The sequence below is a fragment of the Thermobia domestica genome, chromosome 15 (genome assembly GCF_964235325.1).
Source record: "Thermobia domestica chromosome 15, izTheDome1.hap1.1, whole genome shotgun sequence".
Taxonomy (NCBI): domain Eukaryota; kingdom Metazoa; phylum Arthropoda; class Insecta; order Zygentoma; family Lepismatidae; genus Thermobia; species Thermobia domestica.
In genome coordinates this window covers 192223970-192247709 of record NC_137468.1, presented here as the reverse complement: position 1 = coordinate 192247709, position 23740 = coordinate 192223970, and the positions used below count along the sequence as shown (strand labels likewise).

The window sequence follows — 23740 nt, the reverse complement described above, 5'->3', positions numbered from 1 at the left end:
GCCGCCCATGTATTAATAGAACTAGAGGGTGGAAACAAATGGGATAATTTCGAAAAAATCCACAGATTCGAAGGAAGTTGTCCACCACACCAGAGACTCTTCATACAATAAGTGAATCACTATGTCCGTCCCTAGTTTGTTGAGTTGAGTTGATTCTGAGTTTAACGTCCCTTTTCAGCAGCGAGGCTATATGAGACGTGGACCTACTGATTAACGTGGAATCCGAACCACATGAGCTCCCGCCGCGAATCGAACCGGGCCTCCCACGCCAAAGGCGCGTACTCTAACCGCTTAGAGACGGAGGAGCTCCGTCCCCAGTTTGTATACGTATTACAAAGTTATAATACTATGTATGAAGCCAAAAGAAACCAATTGATTATGAATAGACCTAGAAAATTCACTTTAACACCAAATCTACGATTACCTACCATTTTGATTCCTTATCCAGATGACTTTGTGATGCAAAAACTCAAACTTTGTTGTGCTAATGTTACAGGGATGTATGTGTGTGGTGACAAACCAACCGGAACGTGTCGCAGGGACTCCACAACCAGCAGGCGCCCCACTGGAAAAGAGCGCTGCTCTGATGTGTTAAAAGAAGGCACGAGACACTACAGCATACGAATTCACACACACCACTGCACGCCGTCAAAATTCTCTTAGACGATTTAACCAGATTCTCTTGGCGTCCATATTAGGTTTAACACCCCTTTCCCTCCGTTCACGATTTCTCTTCCCCCTCCCCAACGTCTCCTCTGGAACAGTAACACTCTCTTGAAGCGACGTGTGGAAGTATTTTGGAATTTCGTACACTTTTCTATTCCTTACGTAATCCCCCCCCCCCTCGTTACTCCTTCCTGCACTCTGATCATCAACATCACTTGTAAATTATCTCCTCACATTTCCTTTTTATTTTAAATAAACATTTTTTTTTCTTTTGCGCTTCGGTACCCCCATTCTTACTGAGTTGTCTATTTTCAAATCGTCTTCATAGTCCCTTGTATAAAAAGCACTAACCAATCAAAGTGCAGAAACCGATCGAAAAACTAAAGAAGAATGTTTGGAACAGACTCTATTGCTGATTGCTTTCTAGTTCGACTGCTGAAAATGGGATCCCAGATGATTATACCAAGAAGATAGGTTTGGGAGGCAGGGGAGTGAAGGGGTGGTGGTCCAATCTTGCTTCAACTTCTATTAAAGATTAACCGTCTAGATTTTTTTTAGCTTTTTTTCTGTATTACGGGCACAAACTTTACTCCCCGTTTCGTATAGATCAGTATTCTTGGTGTGGTGAAATAAGAAACAAAATTTTAAAAAAAATCTGGAGCACGTATAAAGACAACGTGATATTAGTGAATGGAAAACTCTGTTGTTAAATGCTGTACGTTTAGGAATCAACTAAAATCATGAACCGATTACTATTGCCCAATCGTTGCCTGCTTTCTTAAGAATGTAAACAATTTTAACAGAAATAAAACCACAAAATTAAAAAAAAAAAAATAAAATAAAAAGAATTGTATATGAATGAAAGTGTTATGGACTTGGTGTCAGTCCTTGAAACTCAGACAGAACAAGCTTTGAACTCATTTTATAGTACGTTTCAGTTTGTTCTTTCGTTGTCAGCTTTCTTTTTTTTGTTTTGGTTTTAACTTCTTGTTTGCTTTGTTTTCCTTTTTTTTCCTTCTTCCATCCTCCTTACATGTGACGTCATAATTCACATGTGGGTGGTGGTTCTTGAGGTTTCTCATGTAAGTGCAAAAGAGCTGGAGAACCAAGCAGGGTTGGAACTTTTTCTTCAACTATCAATAACCCTATGAAATTGTAATATTAAGATGAATATCATAACGTCATGGGCCTAGAAAGTCTACTACAACCGCGTACACAGAAATACTTGCTGGGAAGGATCCAAAGCATTTTTTTGTGGGGGCTCAATATGTCTATGTAAAATTGAACCTGTCTTCAGCGGCGTAACGAGCATTGATAAAAAAAAAAAAAAATTGCCGAGTCTTGATTTAAAAAAAATACCAAGTGTTTCGAAAATCTTAGTCTCACTTTTACCAACCCTGTGGAAAACTATTATAACAACCTCATTTTCATAATTTTCCCATTCCTTGCCCTGTCTAAGATACGAATATGAACAGCCCGTGTTCTGCTTTTCGAGTCCAATTTCGCACCTCAACTCACGATCATTATCATCACCCATGATGCACAACTGTTAATTTTGACAACTCTTGGCTAGGTTAGGGTAATCCCCGCCAGCCAATCCTCACGAGAACTTTTAAAGCTATAAACAGTTGTAGAAATGTATTTAAAAGCGTAGAATAAGGCAGCTATATTTACTGTTTGTGATGCAGGGATATCTAATTTACATAAACATTCAATTGAGGGGTTCAGTGAAGGACCAGGCTAACTTACACACTGGTCAAGGTCAAGGGCGCAGGGGGGCCCCGGCCCCCCAAAGCTCATGTGGGCTCCCCTAGTGTATTTATGAACATACAATATTTGGCATAATTTGAATGCAATTTGTCTTAACATCCTCATATATATACCTTCTGCGTCTGAGTGCCTTCCCCCCCAAATTTACAGAGAAATCGGCGCCCTTGGTCAAGGTGTAAAATCAAAGCTTTAACTTACAACAATCATTTCTCTGTTAAACAAATATAATTCTGATAAGAAAGTCTACAAATGTTAGTCGAGTTACGAAATTTCGGGGCGAGGGTATCAGGACCCAGTGCTCCCCTCCCCCGGTGGGTGTGCCCCTGGTGTACTATATTATTAGTGTTTAAAGACAAAAGATATCCAAAAAAAAGATATCCGAAAGATTTGAAAGATCAAACAAAGTGATATGGTCAGAGACTAAATTATCATGTCGTCGCATGAGAACCAAAGGAACGTAACTCCAAAAATGCTGTTTCCGTTTTCTTCATGTTTGGACATAATTTTGAAAGCCCCACTTGGTGAAAAAGGGAACGTAACGCCATCTGTTCTTCTTGTCGATCATCTGTTGTAATGTAGCTCAATTACCATCTTATTAAAAATACAACTTTCTAAGAAAATAATATTTTTGTTCTCTGTCTGTAAACGTACGAAAATGGAGTTACGTTCCTCTGGTTCCCATGAAACGATGTGTATCTCCGAGAAAACTTTTTTTTTAACAATCACACCATCTATCGAGATGAAACTGAACTTGAAGTATACCCTTATGAAAGTCTCCACTATGACAACATTAAGACGACAGTACACGTAAGGTTTAAAGATTTGGTTTTTGATTTCAGGGTCTTTTTTTAGCAGCGAGGCTATATGAGACGTCGACTTACAGCTTAACGTGAGTTCCCGAACTACATGAGGTCCCGCCGTGTACGCTAACCGCTAGTTCAAAGTAGCATTAATGTTCGATGTGTCTAAAAATATGTATCAATCAAGGGTGCCCATGTTGTGGTTTCCAAGGGGATTCAAGTATAAGCGATATTTCAAATATAGTTTCAAATTTTGCTGTAACTAATATAAAAATTCTATTGGGTTTTCTATATTCCCAAGTATATTTTCCTATAGGGGACCAAACGCCCCACCTTGCCCCCCCCTGATGGGCGCCCTTAGTATCAATAGACAAATGTAATCGAACGAGATGTTTGAACAGTGATGACGGAAGAAGGACCCCCCGTGCCCATGCCCCAGAATAGAATGACGAACCTCACTACCAATGATAGTACTAAATAAATTAGAACAGAAATAATAGATAAGAATAGAAAATCAATTTTCATAAGGGACATGGCGGTTCAGTGCGAGAGCGCCTACCTCTGGTGCATAGAGTCCCTGGTTCGATCCCCGGCCACGTAAGTTTGTATTGGACGACATCGTGCTCCTCCCACTTTCGCATTCCATCAATTCTTCCATCATCACCATCCTTAGCCTAAGAGGGCGTGGTACGTTAAAATGAAAGATTTCATTTGATTTTAAATTTTCATAGGCTTATGTTAGAAACAAAATTTGACCGAAGGAAAATTAGAAACAAAATTTGACTGAAGCAAAATTAGAAACAAAATTGACCGAAATAAATTTTGGCCGAAGCAAAATTAGAAAAAAAAATTGACCGAAGCAAAATTTGACTGTAGCAGTTAGAAAAAAATTTGACCGAAACAAAATTTGACCGAAGCAAAATTTGACCGAAACAAAACTTAACCGAAGCAAAATTAGAAACAAAATTTGACCGAAATAAAATTAGAAACAAAATTTGACCAAAGCCAAATTTGACCGAAGCAAAATTAGAAACAAAATTTGACCGAAGCAAAATTAGAAACAAAATTTGACCGATGCAAAATTTGAAACGAAATTTGACCGAAGCAAATTGACCGAAACAAAATTTGACCGAAGCAAAATTAGAAACAAAATTTTCATAGCCTTATGTTAGAAACAAAACTATTACATTTTCAGCAATATACAAGTATCTACAATTATACTTTCCTATCACCTTCGAAGATTTATACATTATAATCTTAGATCAGTGATGAATAAGCTTTCTTTTTTTAAAAGGAGCAAGCGAAAGATGAAATTTAAAAAACTTTAGGTTTGCCAATATAACTTTTTAAAAAACAACAGTGGTTCTTTTAGGAAATTCTTGTAATACAGAAAGTAAGCCCTATTAAGGATCTTCACTACAGCGAAATTAAACTACCGCTAAATTTAGAGTTTTTCTGTAATATCTTCAAAACAAATAAAAATATTCGAAGAGTAGAAATGCAGTGAACTAGACAATTCATCTATCTGCTTTTCGTATGCCGCTATTTACAGAACCCGCAAAAAATGCTAAATCTATATATAGTTGCAAATCGAAATCAGATAGATGAGTTGTGATAACGGTATCACATGCAAAATCGTATTGTCTAGTTCATTACGTTTCTGCTTCTCGAATATTTTTATTTGTTTTGAAGATATTATAGAAAAACTCTAAAATTAGCGGTAGTTTAATTTCGCTGTAGTGAAGACCCTTAGTGACTGAAGTTTCTCACAATATGGTTCTATTTTTTGATGCATCGATTCTTAAAAGCGAAGTGCTCATCTCTCAGCCTGTTTCTAACACAACTCTTTCCAAACAACCCTATTCTACTTTACTTTCATCAGATTCGGAATCATGCCACAGTCCGGATACAACAATTCAAAAGAGTCGCATGTGACTTGTGGGTCGTAGTTTACCCATCACCAAGGGCACCGATTTCTCTGTAAATATTGGGGGAGAGGGGCATTCAGATGCAGAAGGTATATATATGAGGATTTGAAGACAAATTGCTTTCAAATTATGCCAAATATTGTATATTCATAAATACAATAGGGGCCCACATAAGCTTTGGGGGACCCGGATCCCCTGCCCCCCCAGGATCGGCGCCCTTGCCCATCACTACTTTAAATTGTCTTCATAATATGTCTCGTGAAACCAGGGTATTTTCGATTTTTTAAAACATTTAACGTGTCACTACTATGCTCTTTAGGCACACTGAAAGAGATCGACGTTTATTGAAAGCAAATGATCATGGAATAATTTGGTGGAATGAAAATGCAGGAGGGAAGGGATGATCCCTCGAGAAGACCCACGAACTAGCTACGATGTTGTCCACCAGTAACTCAGATTTCGTGGGATCGAACTAAGGATGCATCGCACCAGAGGCGCCCCTGTATTATCAATACTGTAACAAGTGTTTTACATGGGGCACGGTAGCTGAATGGTAGAGCGCTTATCTTTTGGGTATGGGGTCCCTAGTTCGATCCCCGGCTAAGTAATTTTGTGGTATACAATATCGTGTCCATGGGTTTTCTCGGGGTACTCCAGTTTCCTCCCACTTTCGTATTCCGCCAAGTCTTCCATCATCATTCACTCGCCTAAATTATAGTCTCTCTTAGCCTAAAGGGAATAATAATGGGCTTTAACCATGTCAGTCCCGGTGTCCCCCACAGGGAACATAAAATATGACAAAATTATTATTTCTTTACAAGTTTAAAATCAAACTGAAAATGTTTTTATAAGTTTGTATGTTTTTACTTTGGTCATTTTTTTTTTTAATTTTTACTATAGTTCTAAACAGTGGCGTATTTATGGGGGTAGCTATCGAAATCAATCCACCAGACAAGGGCGCCCATCAGGGGGGAAAGGTGGGGCGCTCGACTCCCTAGAGGAAATCGTACTTCGGAATATCGAAAACCCAATAGAACTTTTACATTAGTTACAGCAAACTTTGAAACTATATTTGAAATGTCGCCTATATTTTCCTCCCTTGGAAACCACAATATGGGCGCCCTTGCCCCCTCCCCCCCGAAATAAATTTGTTATATGCAAAACTTCATTAAAATTTGTCGGCATCCAAAAGGAAAAATATAAGTGCTTATTCACGTGTTGTGTATAGCCCGTCCAGAAATAAAATCCTAAATACGCCACTGGATCTAAATTATTTCCATGGTTGTAAAACTTATAAAATTACCGTATAAATCCGACAATTTCCATGGAATTTCCATCCCTGGAAATGGTGAGGTGAAAAAAAATACTAACCGAAAGGAACTGCAGGGGAGTGTTTGGTGAGATTTTTGGAAACTGGTTATATGTTCTATGTTCCTTCTGCCTGCTTTCTCTCAACAGGCTAATCTTAGCGACCGCCTCCATGTGAATTTATGTGTGATATATGACATCCAGTGAATGGGGATGCTGTTTCTCATTCCTTCTGGTTTCTTGGTAGTTGCAGCCCAGAGAGAGAGAGAGAGAGAGAGCTCCTGCCTGCTAAGAAAAATGTTTTATCATTTAGAAAACGATTCCCAGATGTCACTTCAGTATGCCAATAACGATTTCCTCTTAGAACATGGTTTTGACTGGTGAAACTTAATGATAAAACCGTAATGGAACTTCATCCAAAAATGTTCCTCAGCACATTTCACTTTTATCACAAGAAATGGAACACAAATAGTCGAAAGTAATTACAATAGTACATTTACTCATTGTCCCAGTTAAGATTTCTGAACATTATATTCTTGCGACAATCGCTGTTCGACATATCTTTTAAGTCACATGTGTTCAATTCCCAAGCCTCTACAGTTCACATTCCCTACAAGTAAACCATCAGTCACAAAAGAGAGAGCCAGCTCAAATAGGAGGCAAGGGATCCAAAAGAAAAGACGTTACCCCGTCTTAAAAAATAAAAGATGAACTGAGCTTAAAAAATGTTCTGTGACTATACACTTTGGCCAAGCTAGGAATAAGCTTGAATGAAAGCTTGGGATAAGTGGTTCCCATTTCTTCCAGGTATGAGAGAAGTTTTTTTTTTTTTTTTTTTTTTTTACATATTTGTTTTAAACTTCAGAGGCAGACGCCTCCTTTCGAAGGTACTATTAGATTTTTGTGTCGTTAGGACAGAGAAATCAGAATGGTGGAGTTCGTTGAGAGACAGAGAAATCGTATTTGGGTTCAGTGGTAGGCCCGTAGCCAGCGCAAATATGAAGGGGAACCCGGTAGAAATTAGGGGGCCCGATCCAACCATATTATAGTTCATTTGCCAACTTACCGTGAAAATTTTAGGGGAGCCGGCCCCCCTGGCCCCTCGTGGATACGGGCGTTTCAGTGGTGTTCATAGACATTTTATTTATTTATTTTTTTTTTTTAAGGAAAGTTGTAGTCAGACTTTCCTGATATACTCTAAATAGGTGTCGGACAAAACTGTGATGAAGTGACGGATCAGTGGAGTCCAGACTCAAGGAAATTATAGGAGTCTGTTGGGATGAATGATGAACAACAGACATAAGGAACATCATGATCATTATCATCATAGGCATTCTGCCGTTATTTTCAGATCACTCCCTGCAACTGAGAAGCTTCCATACTCCACGGTGTTCCCCTAACCTCTTCGTCTTCACGTGCGATTTCTCTTTTTTAATGTAATTGTAATCTCCTTCGCCCTCTCCTTCTCTTTCCTACCACCATACCCTCTAGCAAGTCCCTCATGATACGTTCCTTTCTAGACAATGTCCCAACCAGTTTCTCTTCCTCTTCTTAATAATATCTAAAATTGTTCTTTCCTCCCCAGGGCTCTGAAAACAAAGACCTCAAGATTTTTATTTTATTTTATTTTATTTTATTTTATTTTTTATTTTTATTTATTTCTTTTGCTTTATAAAATTTCGTGGAATCACTTTTCTTCAGAAACTTGAATTATCCTAAATTATATTGAATTACCCTTACCCTAATCTGACATTACGTTTTATTTGAGAATAAGTCTTTACTTTACTTTTTCATGGCACTTTTTTTTAAATTTGTACGTGATTTATTTTGATTGGCTTAACCTAGACGAGCAGTAACGGATATAGGAGATAAAAGATGGTGGGGACAGCCAGAAGAAAGACTATAATAGTTATATTATAAATTTACTATAAATTTTCAAAGATATATAAATAATAGCTTAAATAAGTTTTGTCAGTGAAACACTAGGGGACCTATCCCCCCCACCCCCCGACCCAGGGCTAGTTCCGCTTTTGTAGGCCAGCCAAATTAATTAGAGAAAAGAGTGTATCACAACACAGTTTAAATGGAAGTCTTTATCGAAGAGATTACTTAGCTATCCATTGAAACAGAAGAAAATAACTTAAAATTGATAATCGAACAATTGCTTATGATAACAGATAACAGTGACAAAAGAAGGAAAAATTAATTACAGTTTTGATGACAGTGCTGGATTATTAAATTACATGCACGTAAATGCTGGAATTGTAAAAAGATACGAAGCTGCGATGCTGCTAATTTTAAGCTATTTCAAATCAGGTGAAATGATTTGTGTTGCAGTAGTTGGCAAGATGAAGAAAATTCCTTTCCAAAATGAGAATTTACGACCCAAGTTCCCGGCGGAATGTCAAAGAAAAAGCGCAGAAGAGTTTGCTAAGGAGATAACAGGAGAAGCGAGTCTCCAGTGACATCGCGTAGGAGGATCGAGAGGACTTCCTTCCAAAAGAACGCATTTCTTGAACCAAAAAAAAAAAGAATTCTTCGTACTGTTTCGTTGGTTTTATTTCCTTTGCTTTTTGTTGTTGTTGTTGTCGTAACTGTGTGATAGTATATTGCATTTCTTCGATAGTTATTTCAAGTGTTATGAAAGCTCTCTTTTGGATGTAATTCAATTCCATCTCTAATATTGGATGACAAGTTTCAGGGATTCCAACGTACTCGCTACATCATGTGTCAAACTGGCTTTACTACGGAACAATTTCATTTTTAAAGATACACAATTTCTCTTTCATCAATAGAGCTATCGGGTCAGTATTGTTATTTGAAATTTGTCCAGTGTGGTATCCACCAGCATAAAAATTTAACCAACATAAAAATTTAACTTTTTTATTACTATATTCGTATTCAATTTATATTTCTTAAACTCAGAGGGAATTTTCCCTCCTACCAGACAATGTAACCCTAATTTTTGGTTGCAGATTACTTTTAATCCAGTTTGTAGGTTTGGAACATGGTACAATATCAGAAATGACTTCCTTTGCATGTTTCAAAGATTTTTCATTACAGGGTGTTAGTTTAGTACAAGCAACTTAACACTATCACTTTCTATACAACCATCTTTGATATACAACCATCTTTGTTCCATGCAAAGTATTTTTTCCATTGACATTGTCTTCCAGGAAATCAATATTATCAACAGAACAATGAATGAAACGTTTTGGAACATTATTATTATTATTATTATTATTATTATTATTATTATTATTATTATTATTATTATTATTATTATTATTATTATTATTATTATTATTATTATTATTATTATTATTATTATTGATGTTTTTATTGTTATTTTATCTGAACAATAAAAACTGAAGAAGCCCATAATCGATATTACCTTTAATCGTCCCTTATGATGCTTTTCCGGTGCAAGAAATGAAATTCCTAGCACTATTTCTAATTGTTCCAGCGTCATAAATGATACATTGTTGGAAATCTACACTGTAAAAACATTTTTTGTAATTAAATTGCCAAACATCTATGTAAAATCATTTACCCTTCACTTTGTAAGTTGATATACATTTTCTTAGATTAAATTTCAAAATTTGCTGTATCCTTTTTATATATATAAATTTACAGCAAATTTATACGAAAATATATTTTTCTTGATAAAAATGTAATTTTATACCATTTCATATTAGTAATTTTTCTTTATAGGTGTAAATTGATTTACATAGATGATTGGCAAACAGATTGCCAACGTTTTTTGTAAATTTGCTTATGAAATCTTTTACAGTGTAATGCAACACAGATTCCCATTTTTTATACTAATTTGTATTTTTCTTTACCTCTTTGGGGCTATATCCCCACCTTTAAATACGGAAAGGGCAAAAATCAGAAAGAAAGACAAAAGGTGTAGCCGGATAAGACATTGAAAAGTGCTCTTACACGAACTGCTGTGATATTTATACCAAAGGTACCTCATATCCAAATTGACCAGAAAATCAACTTTAAAATCCTTCGAATTTCAAATTTATTGTTGAAAATTTGAAAATCAAAAAGTGTTCCACTCTCGAAAACGACTCAAGAGGATGAAACACAATATGAATATACTTTGCTTGAAGGGCCTTACCAAAAACAAGAAACAATGTAGGCTATTTCGTCCTTCAAATTTCTAATGAAAAGCGTGTCGAAAATATTCGAATACAAATGTGTTTGCTTTACGTTTGAGTGATCACTTCCTATTTTCCACCAGAGAAGCATCAGCAACCCCCCTATAATGTATCTTGACTATGGTTTGATCCTCACGCTGCAACTTGGTGTAAAATGAGGAATACCAAAGTTGATTACGCTCGGAGACTATGCAACCCGCGTTACGCCATGAGTGTTCTGTCCGGCACATAAGGACGATCCCAGACGTCAAAAATGATTGAGTTTAAATTTCTGACTCATCATGAATAGTTCTACGTGGGAACATAACTCTCATAATGGTACTTCTTCCACAAGCAGCTTGAGAGCACTAGTACCATTGATTTCAAATCTGTCTTAGTAGGATACCAATATTTTGAATCGTGATTTACATAAAACAACGTTTTGGAATATCCCTACATATAATGTATAGCCATACATAATGTACAAAATATTATAATGCACAAGACAATAATACAAAAATATTCAAAATGTTTTTGCAATGTCTTTCCTGTATTATAGAAAGAAAACAATACAAGGCAAATGAAAGACACAATATATGGAACCTTCAATCTTCATCAATATGTGCGTTTATTACTGACCAGCAACACACAATTTGCTTAAAATCTCTGTAGGCCGAACAATCTTAGCAAAGTATCGAGCACGTGAAAGGTAATAAATGTTTGTAGCGACATATGAACAATATCAAACTATTCGATTCCCATGTGCACATTCACAACAATACGGTTTTAGACCCGAATACCCTATTGTATTTGGACCAAAATCAATATAACATCTGTATGTCTTTCTACTAATATGTCGAGATCGTACCTCGAATTTAACGATGTGGGATATTTTCTTTCAGGAAATGGATATTGATGCTGTTATCTTCATTCATCATTACATGGGTTGAATTGAACGTCCATTTCAGCAGCGAGGCTATATGAGACGTGGACCTTCTGATTAACGTGGAATCCGAACATGAGCTTCTGCCGGTAATTGAACCCGGGTTTACCATGCCAAATGTCTCTTTCTCTAACCGCTTAGCCACGAAAGAGCTCTCGTTCATCATTTCAGCCGAGTAGAAAACTGCCTGAGACAACTGATAGAAACCTGTAAAACTAATACAGGTCACTTTGTATCAACTACGGGAAGTCCAAGATGTCCACAGATGTGACTTTTGCGAAAGAGCGTGTACACCTGTCCCAACGTCCTTTTCTACTTCTAATCCTAATGTGTTCTATGCAATGTGCTGTCGTTTCATTTGTTGAACTCACTCGTCCAGGCCATTGTCAGAAATAAGACGATTATCAAAAGTATTATGTAAAAAAAGAAGAAGAAGAAGAAGAAGCTATCCGGCATAACAATCCAACTTGAGGAAGTAACTTGTCCAGTTGATGAAGTAGAAGACAATACTTGTCCAGGACTACCATGAGCAGCCTCAATAACCTAGCAAATTTTTGTAACACCGCGGGAAAATTTCGCCTCAGCAGTAGTCAATTGCCTGGGCTTACCTTTCAGTGTAGGCATTAAAACTGTAAATCCTCTTTAATTCAAAATATTCAGTTGTGTCCTGAAAGCCGCGATTCACTAAATAAATATCATATTGTGCTATGAGAATTACTAGCCTGTTTGGATCTTAAAACACTCATTTTACTATTGCTGCGTCATTTGCGATTGTAATATTATGGCTCCATCATACCTATAATACAGCCAGTTGTAATATAAATAGTAAATGGCTTACATAGAGGCAACTATTTTTTGCCCAGGGTACGATTTTCGTTCACGCTCATTATTACACCTCTTGCCGTGTCGGATATAACTTTCATCAAAGATTAGTATAAAATAGTCAACAGTATTGTGTATCTTCAATGTCACAATAGCTTTTTCAACTGTTATGAGCTCTTCTCGCGAACAGACCGCGACTCCGAATGATTTTTTTTTTCTATCGACCTTATGACGCAGTCACAAGTATTAAATATTTTCAGAGCCACAGTCTGTTACTGCAATGTTAAATAGGTATTAAATATAATCAGACCCACAGTATGTTACTCTAATGTTAAATAGATATTAAATATTCTCTGAGCCACAGTATATTACTACAATATTAAATAGGTATTAAATATCCTCAGAGCTACAATCTTAACTGCAATGTTAAATAGGTATTAAATATAATCAGACCCATAGTATGTTACTCTAATGTTAAATAGATATTAAATATTCTCTGAGCCACAGTATATTATTACAGTATTAAATAGGTATTAAATATCCTCAGAGCTACAATCTTAACTGCAATGTTAAATAGGTATTAAATATAATCAGACCCATAGTATGTTACTCTAATGTTAAATAGATATTAAATATTCTCTGAGCCACAGTATATTACTACAATATTAAATAGGTATTAAATATCCTCAGAGCTACAATCTTAACTGCAATGTTAAATAGGTATTAAATATCCTTCGAGCCACAGTCTGTTACTGCAAACTTGGCTACAACAGCCTAAAACACAGCAAGTGCCTCCAACGAATTTTGAAATTGATTCTTTCTTTCTTCTATAGATGACACGAAATGCAATGAACGGCTTATTATTATCAATAGGGGAATATTTCCCTGGAAACGTTGGCAATGCCCTTGTATATTCGCCATAGCAACAGATGAACCTCCCTCTTCTTCATTACTAATGAAAAGCAGTTTTTCGAGATGACTGCATACATAACAAGAAGACGATACCAAAACTAGTTGTGAAGGCAGACGTCTCTTTTTTTATTTCTCTTGTTTTTTAAAAATTCTTTCAGTCAGAAAGTGAAAAAGCCAAACAAAATATCATTAGATGAGTATTTATAGAAAAGACTTCAGAACATATCAAGCAGATTGTCAGCCATGTCAGCTCGCACTACGCGTGTCAGACACCTTGTTTTCAAATATTTAACTCTTCACATGTTCTATTTCTTTTTTCTGTCATATGTCTCTCAGCTGTTATACTGGATTGACTGCATGTAGATCAAACGATCAGAATTTTATTATGTTCAGTGTAATAGTGTAACGTTAAAAGAAATAATAAGTGCATAAGAAGATGATTGGATATTTTATTCAAAAACCACACTAGAATCCAAAATCAAGTATTTTTTTCAGAAGTTTCATTTGCCAAAATTATTTTATATATTCACTCTGTCTGTCCGTGTGTCCATCCGGGAGCCAAAAACTACTTGATGCATCTCCAGGACGTAGGTCAAAAGTTTGGAACCCAGTTAATTGATAGGGTGGTATTCAAACCGCCGGAACTGATGAAAATTAACAATTTCCGGTTTCAACATTGCTCACTGTGGGGAGCGAAAATTATAATACGAGGTGTGTTTTTTAAGTAACTACAGTTTTGGAATTCGGCAGCTTCAGCGCTGCGGTAGGCATCCCGCGCATGCGCTCTGTTTACCTACATTTGTTGGCAAGCCACAGACGCTATTATGGAAACATACGATCGTGTTTACGTTTATTTCTGAGTAATTAAAATGGCTCCGCTCATTGAGAATCTCGCCGACTCTGAAATGCGCGCTGTCATTTGTTTTGAAGGCGTAAAAGCGGCTAAAATTCATATCGCCAGATTAGTGAAGTGTATGGAGGAAACATTATGATCAATGGAATGGTACGGAAATGGGCTAGAGCTTTTAAAGATGATCGTACGAATATTCATGTATGTTCATGCTAGGAACGAAATGGGTGACTTTCTGTCGTCACTGAAGACTTGATGCAGAAAGTTGACGAAAAACTGAAAGACGCTTTACGTTTTCGTCGTTATCTGATAACACTGCCAAATGTTCTTGGATTTGAAGAAGAATGTAGGAAGTGAGCGCCAAGACGATACTGAGGTTCGTGTTTTGGTGATTATCAAATTAGGCGACAGACTGCTATGAGGATGGTATTCAAAAGCTCGTTGTATATACAATACAAGAAGTGTGTTAATATTGGTGAAAACTATACAGAAAGGTAGATTAAGGTAGATGCTTTTATGTAACGATAAAGATCATTAAAAAAGATATACGTTTTTTTTAAAAAAAATATTTCAAAAGAATACTTACTTAAAAATCATGTCTCGTGGACAGCAAGAAGAAGTTTCCTGCAGTCAATTAAACATCCCAAAATTACGTTTCATCTCCATCCTTATATTTCTACTAAAGCAGGAAGTAATAGAAATAAATTCAACTTCCGGAAAAGATGCAAGAAACATTTTTCTTTTGGAATGGGATTTACCGTACAATCGTGTCTCTTAACTGTCTACTCAAACCGGAAGTGACAAACCACTTCCGGTTTCAACACCGATCGCTATAGACTAAAGACGGTAATAGATAGCGAGAAGACATTTTCTGCAACCAATTAAGCCTCCCAAAAATGTATATTTCATCTCCACTTTTTTTTTAGTAGAAATCTAGTATAATTTCTGATTTCAATAATGATTGAGAAAATATCACTCCGTACAAAATATAAACTTCACGGACTGTGTACACGTGATACTTCTACCACTTTTACGTACATTTAAGAGTCTTCATCCCGGCGAAATTAAAACACCGCTAATTTGACAGTAATTATGTGATATCTTCAAATAGATAAAAGATAATTGAAATATGGAACAAGAGCGCCCTAGACAATATTATTTTGCGTGAGGTACCGTTATCACAAGTCACCTAGCGGCTTTCCATTTTCAGCTGTTTAGAAACGCGAAAATAAATGCCGATTTTCAAAATGGCTCGAAATCGAAAGCAGATAAGCGAGTCTTGATAGCGGTTTCTCATGTAAAATGATATTGTCTAGGGCGCTCTTGTTCCATATTTCGATTATCTTTTATCTATTCGAAGATATCACATAACTACTGTAAAATTAGCGGTATTTTAATTTCGCCGGGATGAAGACTCTTAAGGGATTTCGTCGACAATATGGAAAGCCTAAATGTTTTCTAAGGTTTTACGAAATTCAACTTTTTCTTAATGCATGTTATGTTATCTTGGAGATGAAAGACTTGCTAATTCTACTACAATATTACTAAATGTTATCTCTTGTGTTGCTTTTTTTTTTTAAAAAAAAAAAACATTTTCATAGGTTATGTGAAACATCTTCGAAAATTTCGATAAGTATTTTTCATTTTAAAGTATACCTACAATATATACAGGGTGTTTGAAAAAGAACTCCCTAATTTTAAGTAAAAATTTAATTGGGAAATGAATGAAAACTTACATCAATGAGTACATATCATGAAACAGAAATTCCTTCAAGCTTTGTTTAATGTTGGTAGACTTCAACGTGTGATCCATTTGTGGCCCTGCACACGTCGAGACGTAGACTACCGGCTTCCTTGAAAGACTTTAGCCAATGAAGGATAGTTTTTGCTGTAGGTGGTTCACCACCATACTGGCGTCTAAAAGTACGTTGCACTGTTATAACTGACTCTGTTTTCACAAGCCAAATAACACACTGCGCTTTCTGTTGCGGAGTACACATTGTTGCTGAGTCTGCACTGCACGCCTGCCTGGACTGAACTGAGGAAACAAAGGAAAAAAAAACAGCACTGGTGCCGTCTCAAGGTCAAGCAGACCTGCCAACTGCAGGGGAGCCAAACTTGGAGAGCTGATGAATCAAACACCACAAACTAGAATAGTGTATGTCACTTTGTACAGATTCTAGGACACATTAAAACTAGGGAGTTATTTTTCAAACACACTGTATATATACGATAACACCGCCAGCTTTGTCTGCAAAGCACTATGGGTACAAGCAGAAGACTTTTTCGTTTTGCACTTGGAAGTAGCAGCACAGAAACGAAATTAAATTACCGTAAATATTTCACTTTAACGTCCCACGTTACGCCACTTAGGATAATGGAGACGGATGATGGAGGCACGTAAATGATGGTGGGTAAATTGGTAGAATTAGAATATATGAGGATACGGAAGTACCCCGTGAAAGCCCACGGATATGATGCTGTCCACCTGAAACTTAACTGGCCAGAGATCGCACCGAGGTTCCCACGCACCAGAGGTAAATGCTATGGAATAGATACACGAACAGACAGGATAAATAAATAAAATAGTTTTGGAAAACAAACTTTTTAATTTTAAAAAAAAATAAACATTAGAGCTAGTGTGGTGCCATCTTTCGATAACTCATACGCATTAACGTTTACCTTAAATGAATTAGAGAGGACTCCAAAACATCATCCGTCTGCACTCCGAAACATGGTTGATAGATGAACGTGTGTTATCTTGGCGTGTTGTGGCATCACACCGTTTGATGAGTCTTAATGTGAGAATGTGATTTAGTACCCAAAAGATGGATTAATGTCGGTTGACAGGACATGTGGGAGATAAGCGAATACGACTTTGTCAACTGATTTAAATGGATTGTGCAACTACATATGTTGTGTAACCACATGTTGCACTGGATACATTATATCACGCAATACGATCCTGCTCAGCAGAATAAGATAGGATCCTTCATATTCTGAACATACACAGGATGACGGAAAATAGCGTGGACAGAATTAGCCAGCTGGTAGTTTGTTCTAAGAGTAGCCAATCGAGAGTACACCACTTGTCACTGCTACTATTACTGCTTATAGGTAAACAAGAATCTTAAATGCGGAACTTTTTATCCATAATTTCTTTTATTATTAGATTTTTCATGCTATCCGTGAAGGTGGCCGAAGAGGAAGAAAAAGTTACTCGGGGGTTACGGGCATCAGAACTCTAACTCAAAATTTTCAACTTTGTTTGGGATAAAATATTAATTTATGCTTTACCAGTACCCCTATAAAATGTTGTTTATAGTTATTTTCTCCGATTTGTTTCTGAATATGACCTTGTATAAATCTCCGCTTAAAAAGACAAAAGTCCCATAAGTTACTCCAGCATAAATGTGTCATTTTAATACTTCTTATGGAATAAATCTGTTAGCAATAACTTAGCAGCAAGTTTTCCTTCTGTTTTTTTAGACTATATGGTGACTGTGTATGTCAATAATAAGTATATAGTCTAACACTAGTACCTTGGATTGGTCCTTTATATTCACTACACGTGAACGTAAAAAAGTGTTAATTGCTATAATAAACATAAACCGATACGCAAAAGTGATGAAAAATGACTGAAAGCTTTCGAAATGTCGGTGCGGAGGAGAATGGAAAGAATTAGCTGGGTTGAGCAGAAAACGAACGAGAGAGTGTTTGAAATGGTGGGGGAGAAAATAACAATTTTAGATATTATTAAGAAGAGGAAGAGAAACTGGTTGGGACATTGACTATGAAGGAATTGTATCGTGAGGAACGTGCTAGAGGGTATGATGGCAGGAAAGAGAGGGAGGAGGCGAAGGAGACTATAATTAATGGATGATATCAAAACAGAGAAATCGTACGTGAAGACGAAGATGTTAGCTGAAGACCGTGGAGCATGGAAGCTGCTCAGTTGCGGTAAGTGACCTGCCAATAATGGCAGAATACCTATGATGATGATGATAGCTTTCGAAAGTAAGACTTGAAGAAATTAAAGTATATAAAACAATGAGTGAGCTGTTCCTGGTGCGGGCACTCTATTCGTTGCATTTAAAGATTTTTGGTAAACGAAACTTTACTAAGTAGCAGAATGTGCAATGTCTGTTGTTTCTCTTCATATAACGATGATGCACACAGTAAAGCAGTACCGAATCTAGAAGGTAAACACTGGGGGGAGCAGCCAGAAACCATACTATGATAGGTAGCCTATATCATGGGTTTACTAACGAGTTTTTTTTTTTTTTTTTTTTAAAGAAACAGAGAACGTTGAACTGGCAACACCATTTCCTGTGAAAGCTGATATTACAGTTCTGAGTTGTTTCGAGGTTAGTTTGTTTTGGCAATTCATCATGAATAAACTCACGCCGGAGTAATGTTTGCAAATTGTGCAAATTTATTTCGAAAACCATGGTTCAATTCGACAAACTCATCGGACATTACGTGCATTTTACGATGCTCATAATCGTCTATCAGAGCGGTTAATTCGAAAAACTATGGACCGATTTCGCAATACGTTTACTCTAAACGATAATACGCATTCCGTAAGACGTCGTCACCGTTTGGGGCGCTCTATGGGCCGGTGGAATCATTTTGTCTTAAAAAATGATGCTGGTCAGAACGTTACAGTCAACGGTGAGTGGCACAGAAACATGATGGATCTCTTTTTCGTACCTCAATTGCAAGACATTAACGTTACAGACGTGTGGTTTCAGCTGGACGGCGTCACATGCCACACAGCGCGCAGCATAATTAATTTACTCAAAGAAACATTTGACGAACGATTAATTTCACGCAATGGACCTGTTAACTGGCCACCTCGTTGAATGTGATTTGACGCCATTATATCATATTCTCTGGGGATATGAAAAGTCGCATGTCTACGTCGAGAAACCAGAAACAATTGAGCACTTGGAAGCCAACATTCGGCGCGTTATTGCCGAAATACAGCCTGATTTACTGCGAAGAGTGTATGAAAATTTGACTTCCAGATTAAGCTATGTACGCGCCAGCCACGGTGGCCACATGCCCGAAATTATATTCAAACATTAATGACATAAAATGATTTGCCAAATAAAGCCAATTTCATGGATATTAAAAACTTTTTTCTGTGTTTTATTTCAACATAAAATTCTCCTCATCTGAAAACAAAAAAACACTTTGGAAAGTTTATTAATAGTAACTTCAATTATTTACGTCTCTCAAAAAAAATTGTCCTCGTGGCTAAGCGGTTAGCGTACGCGCTTTTGGCGTGGAGACCTGGGTTCGATTCCCGGCGGGAGCTCATGTGGTTCGGATTCCACGTTAATCAGTAGGTCCACATCTCATATAGCCTCGCTGCTGAAAGGGATGCTCAACTAAAATCAACTCTCAAAAAACTGGAGGTGGGGCCTAAGCTCCCCCAAGCCTCAGGCTAGATCCGCCACTGCAACGAAGCACGTAACCCTAATAGGACGCCAATATTACTTGAAAAAAAAAAATAGGACAACATTGCGATAACTTGAAGCAAACCACAGCTTGCAAGACTCCTCGCTCTCACACACGGGGAATTCGCAAATTCTCTCCTTTTCTCGTTTTTCCCGACAAAGGAAGATATGACGTTTAGTTAAAAAGTAGTTACGTAACAAGTTCTCTTTGAAATGCCTCTTTTTTCTCTCTCTCTCTCTTTTTTTGTTTCTAGCAATTATTTTTGGTCCGTTGTCTCGTGGAGCACTTTGTACTTGTTTTCACAACTATTTGCTTTGCAAATGAGAGACCACAAGTGTGGGAACTCCTTGGAATAAATGGGCCTGCAGAAAGGCTCTGTAAATAGAAAGAAGACGCTACAAAACAAAAGGAAATAAAAGGAAAAGAAGAAAAAGGGGAAATTTTCTAAGACTCTAAGCAATGAGCAGCAGAAGTCGCTTATGCAAATACTTAAACAAAGATCCCCGAGAGTGGCTTAGGTCGTTTTGCATTGAAACTGGAGCCTCATTGCAATATTCATATTGTGTACTTTCTTTGTCCGTGTGTTCATATTACCCAGTTTACTTTCAAAGTATATCTTAAGGAATAATGTAAGCGTAAAATACCTTGCTTTCTCAGTTACAGGTTCCATCTAGAATATGGATGCACATGTTGATGCATGCAAGCTACTTGGGGGTTGGAAACTTATTTTCTGTCTCGTATAACGCTCACAGTCAGAAGTGAAGTTAAGGTTTTCAGAAGATCATTTTACAAGAAATTTGACTTTCCAACCATAACTCCAATAGACTATACTACTTTACTCGAAAAGTTCCTGGAATTCACTCACAAAATTAAAGATACAAGTTTATTCCCTGAAAATTAATGTTGTTCTCTTCGAAGTAATCCCCATCGACTGCAACACACTTATGCCAGCGGTTGATCCAGTTCTCAAAACATTTGTGGTACCCGATTTTTCGGTATGTCCATCAGAGCTGTCTTCGATTTTCGTATTATCTCCTCTCGGCTGCTAAAACGCGTTCCCTCTAATGGTTTCTTGAGTCGATCAAACGGGAAAATGTCTCATGGAGCTAAATTCGGTGAATTCGGTGGCTGTGGAATGGTATTCGTTACGTTTTTGGTAAAAGAAACTTGCGGATAATGATAGCATTGGTTGACGCTCTATTGTCAGGGTGCAAAATCCACGAGTTATTTTTTCAGAGATCTTTTCTTTTTAGGCGGATTGCTTCACGCAAACGCTTCATAACGCCCAAATAAAGCTTCTTGTTGACTGTCTGACTTTTTGACAGAAATTTATGAAGTGTAACACCGTTGTCATCCATGAAAACCGTAAACATCACCTTTCTGGCAGAAATTCATGAAGTGTAACACCGTTGTCATCAATGAAAACCGTAATCATCACCTTTCTGGCAGAAATTCATGAAGTGTAACACCGTTGTCATCCATGAAAACGGTAAGCATCACCTTTCTGGCAGAAATTCATGAAGTGTAAGATCGTTGTCATCCATGAAAACCGTAAGCATCACCTTTCTCGACTGAAAAAGACTCGTTTTTTTCGGTCCTGGTTCATGGGATGTTCTCCACTGGTAAACTGCTGTTTCCTTTAGAGCATCATTGCCAAAACACTTTTCCAACATTTCAAAGATCCTGACAATGATGAAGATCCTTTGCATCATTGAATCCGTTTTTAACGCAAAATTTAATACACACTCGTTGTTGCAAAATTAACTCCACTGCAAAAACCAAAACATGCACCCAAACAGATGTACACAACACTGAACCACTTATACAAATGACAAAGTAGGATGTTCAAATTGGGAAGGAATATCGCCGACTATCGTGACAACCTACAGAAAAAGAAAAGGTCAAATCAGGTAACTGAGAGCGCCACACGATAGTAATTCCGGAAATTTTTTGATCAAGGTAGTATACATACCCTATTTGTCTGTGTATCCGTCCGCCCGTCGCAAGAACTATTTACTAGGTCACCATCAATTTTGGCCATTAAGAGTTCAAAAGTAGAAATCGAGTTTGTTGGTGAAGGTGGTATCCAAACAGGAACTGGCTTTAACGTTAATCACTATAAAGCAAAAATTATAACAGATAGCGAGAAGAGCAAGGGCGCCGATTTCTCTGTATATTTTGGAGTGGGCATTCAGATGCAAAAGGCATATATGAAGATTTTAAGACAAATTGCATTCAAATTATATTAAGTATTGTATATTCATAAATACAACGCGGGAATCCACATGAGCTTTGGATGGTCCGGGCCCCCAGGATCGGCACCCTTGAGAAGATTTTTCCTGTAATTAACTAAGCGTCCCAAGACTACATTTGATTTCCATTCTTAACTGTCTACTGAAACCTAAAGTGTTAGAAATTTCAACAACTTCCGGTTTCAATATTTATTTACATAGGGCAAAGCGATGAGAGATAGCGAGAAGTGATATGAGATAGTAAGAAGCAATATGAGATAGAGAGAAGCGATAAAAGAGCAAGAAGTGATATGAGATAGCGAGAAGTGATATGAAATAGTAAGAAGCAATATGAGCGATTTCGGTTTTTCGGATTTCGGTTTTTCTAGAGACTGGTTTCTGGTTTTTATAAAAACCTGTTTTGCTCGTCCCTAGTCTTGACCCCCCACAACTTAACCCTTTCCGGATCCCGGCTTTTTGGGCTATTTTTTAGACTTTCAGTCAAGCAGCTACTGCATCGTCACTATTTATCCTAGGATCATGGTTCATACCTCATTCTCTTCAGAATAGAGCTGGCTTTCAAATGGTACATGCTCATACCATATACCAAAAGACGGGGAAAATGATGTCAAAGTGAAAATTTCGGAGGGAATTTTTTTTCTCGAACTTTGGCCCCCCTGGACCCCCCTGTGTGAACGTAGCCATCTAAAAAAAGTCTGATAAATAGTACTTGGTATACTGAATGTGTATGCCAAATTTCAAGTTTCTATCTTGAATAGTAAGGGCGGGAGAAATTTTATCAAGAATTCCCACAATGCCCCAAATTACCATAAAACACTATGATCTCAGGGAAAAAATTTCCTGAGACATTCCTAATTACCCTAGGGTCATGTGTCGCCCATATTCTCTTCTGAATAGAACTGCCTTTCAGGCGCTACCATTCACATGTCTCCATCATGTATCTAAGGCGGGAAATTCCCGAAAAAGGGATTTTTTTATCTAAATTTCCCTTTTTTCAACTTTTAGCCCCTCTGGACCCCCCTGTTTTAACGCAGAAATCTGAAAAAAAATCTGGTAAATACTACTCGGTGGACTGAATGTTTGTGCAAAATTTCAATCTTCTACGTGGAAAAATAAGCCCGCCAAAAAATATTGAACATAGGCTTAGTAAATGAAAAAATAAATTTTAGACTTATGACGTCATCACCTCCTATGTCTGGACGCAGGAAGGTCTGAAACCATACGTAATGTCTTCTACAATGCCTCTGGACTTGACAAACAAAAGAAACCGGACAAAAAAGCTCAAATAGAAGAGAAATAACGCAATATACCATGAAAAATGCGTATGGTACAAATTGTACCGTGCACTTTTTCAATAAAACTCTACTTGTTTAACAGGGAAGTGATTGATGTAACATGGAAATTTGATCTTATACTTCATTTGTTGCAAAATTATACCCGTCCAATACTACGTAGACGTATTAGTTTGTAGTATTGGACCCCCATCCGAAGGATGGACCCATTCCAACAAAAAAATTCTGGGTGCGGGCCTGTTGCTTTAAATATGAAATGTGCTCCACTGTTCTCTGTGGATATGGAAAGAAGCTTTAGCATCTAAAAAAAACTTCTTTTTTTATCTTTTCAAACAGAAACACGCTTCAATGAGCTACTTAAATATGCTTAATGTTGTTAAGTAAAAACAATTTTATGGTTTCCTTTACTAATATGAATATGTGGTCTATTCAATGTGTACAAAGGTAGTTTCTGTTTTAAAAACAGAATAACAATTTTTTAAAGAGTGGAAACTGCGTTTATTTTTCTATTACCTATACCGGTTTCTGTGCCCACCACTAGTTGAAACTAAAGGGGGATACGCCCACTTCCGGACTCCCTGAA

General features: G+C 37.1%; 2 protein-coding genes across 3 annotated transcripts in view; one reads left to right on the top strand and one right to left on the bottom strand.

Annotated features, from left to right (window-relative positions):
* The window catches only part of LOC145671430 (troponin C-like), a 53074-nt gene extending 52037 nt beyond the window's left edge, over nt 1-1037 (bottom strand). Inside the window, exon 1 of the mRNA XM_081740615.1 lies at nt 429-1037. Coding sequence (XP_081596741.1) covers nt 429-431 — 3 coding nt within the window. The 5' untranslated portion in view covers nt 432-1037. The remainder of the gene's footprint in view (nt 1-428) is intronic.
* Nucleotides 1-23740, top strand: part of LOC145671429 (calmodulin-like) — a 592217-nt gene that overhangs the window by 322542 nt on the left and 245935 nt on the right. The window lies entirely within an intron of this gene.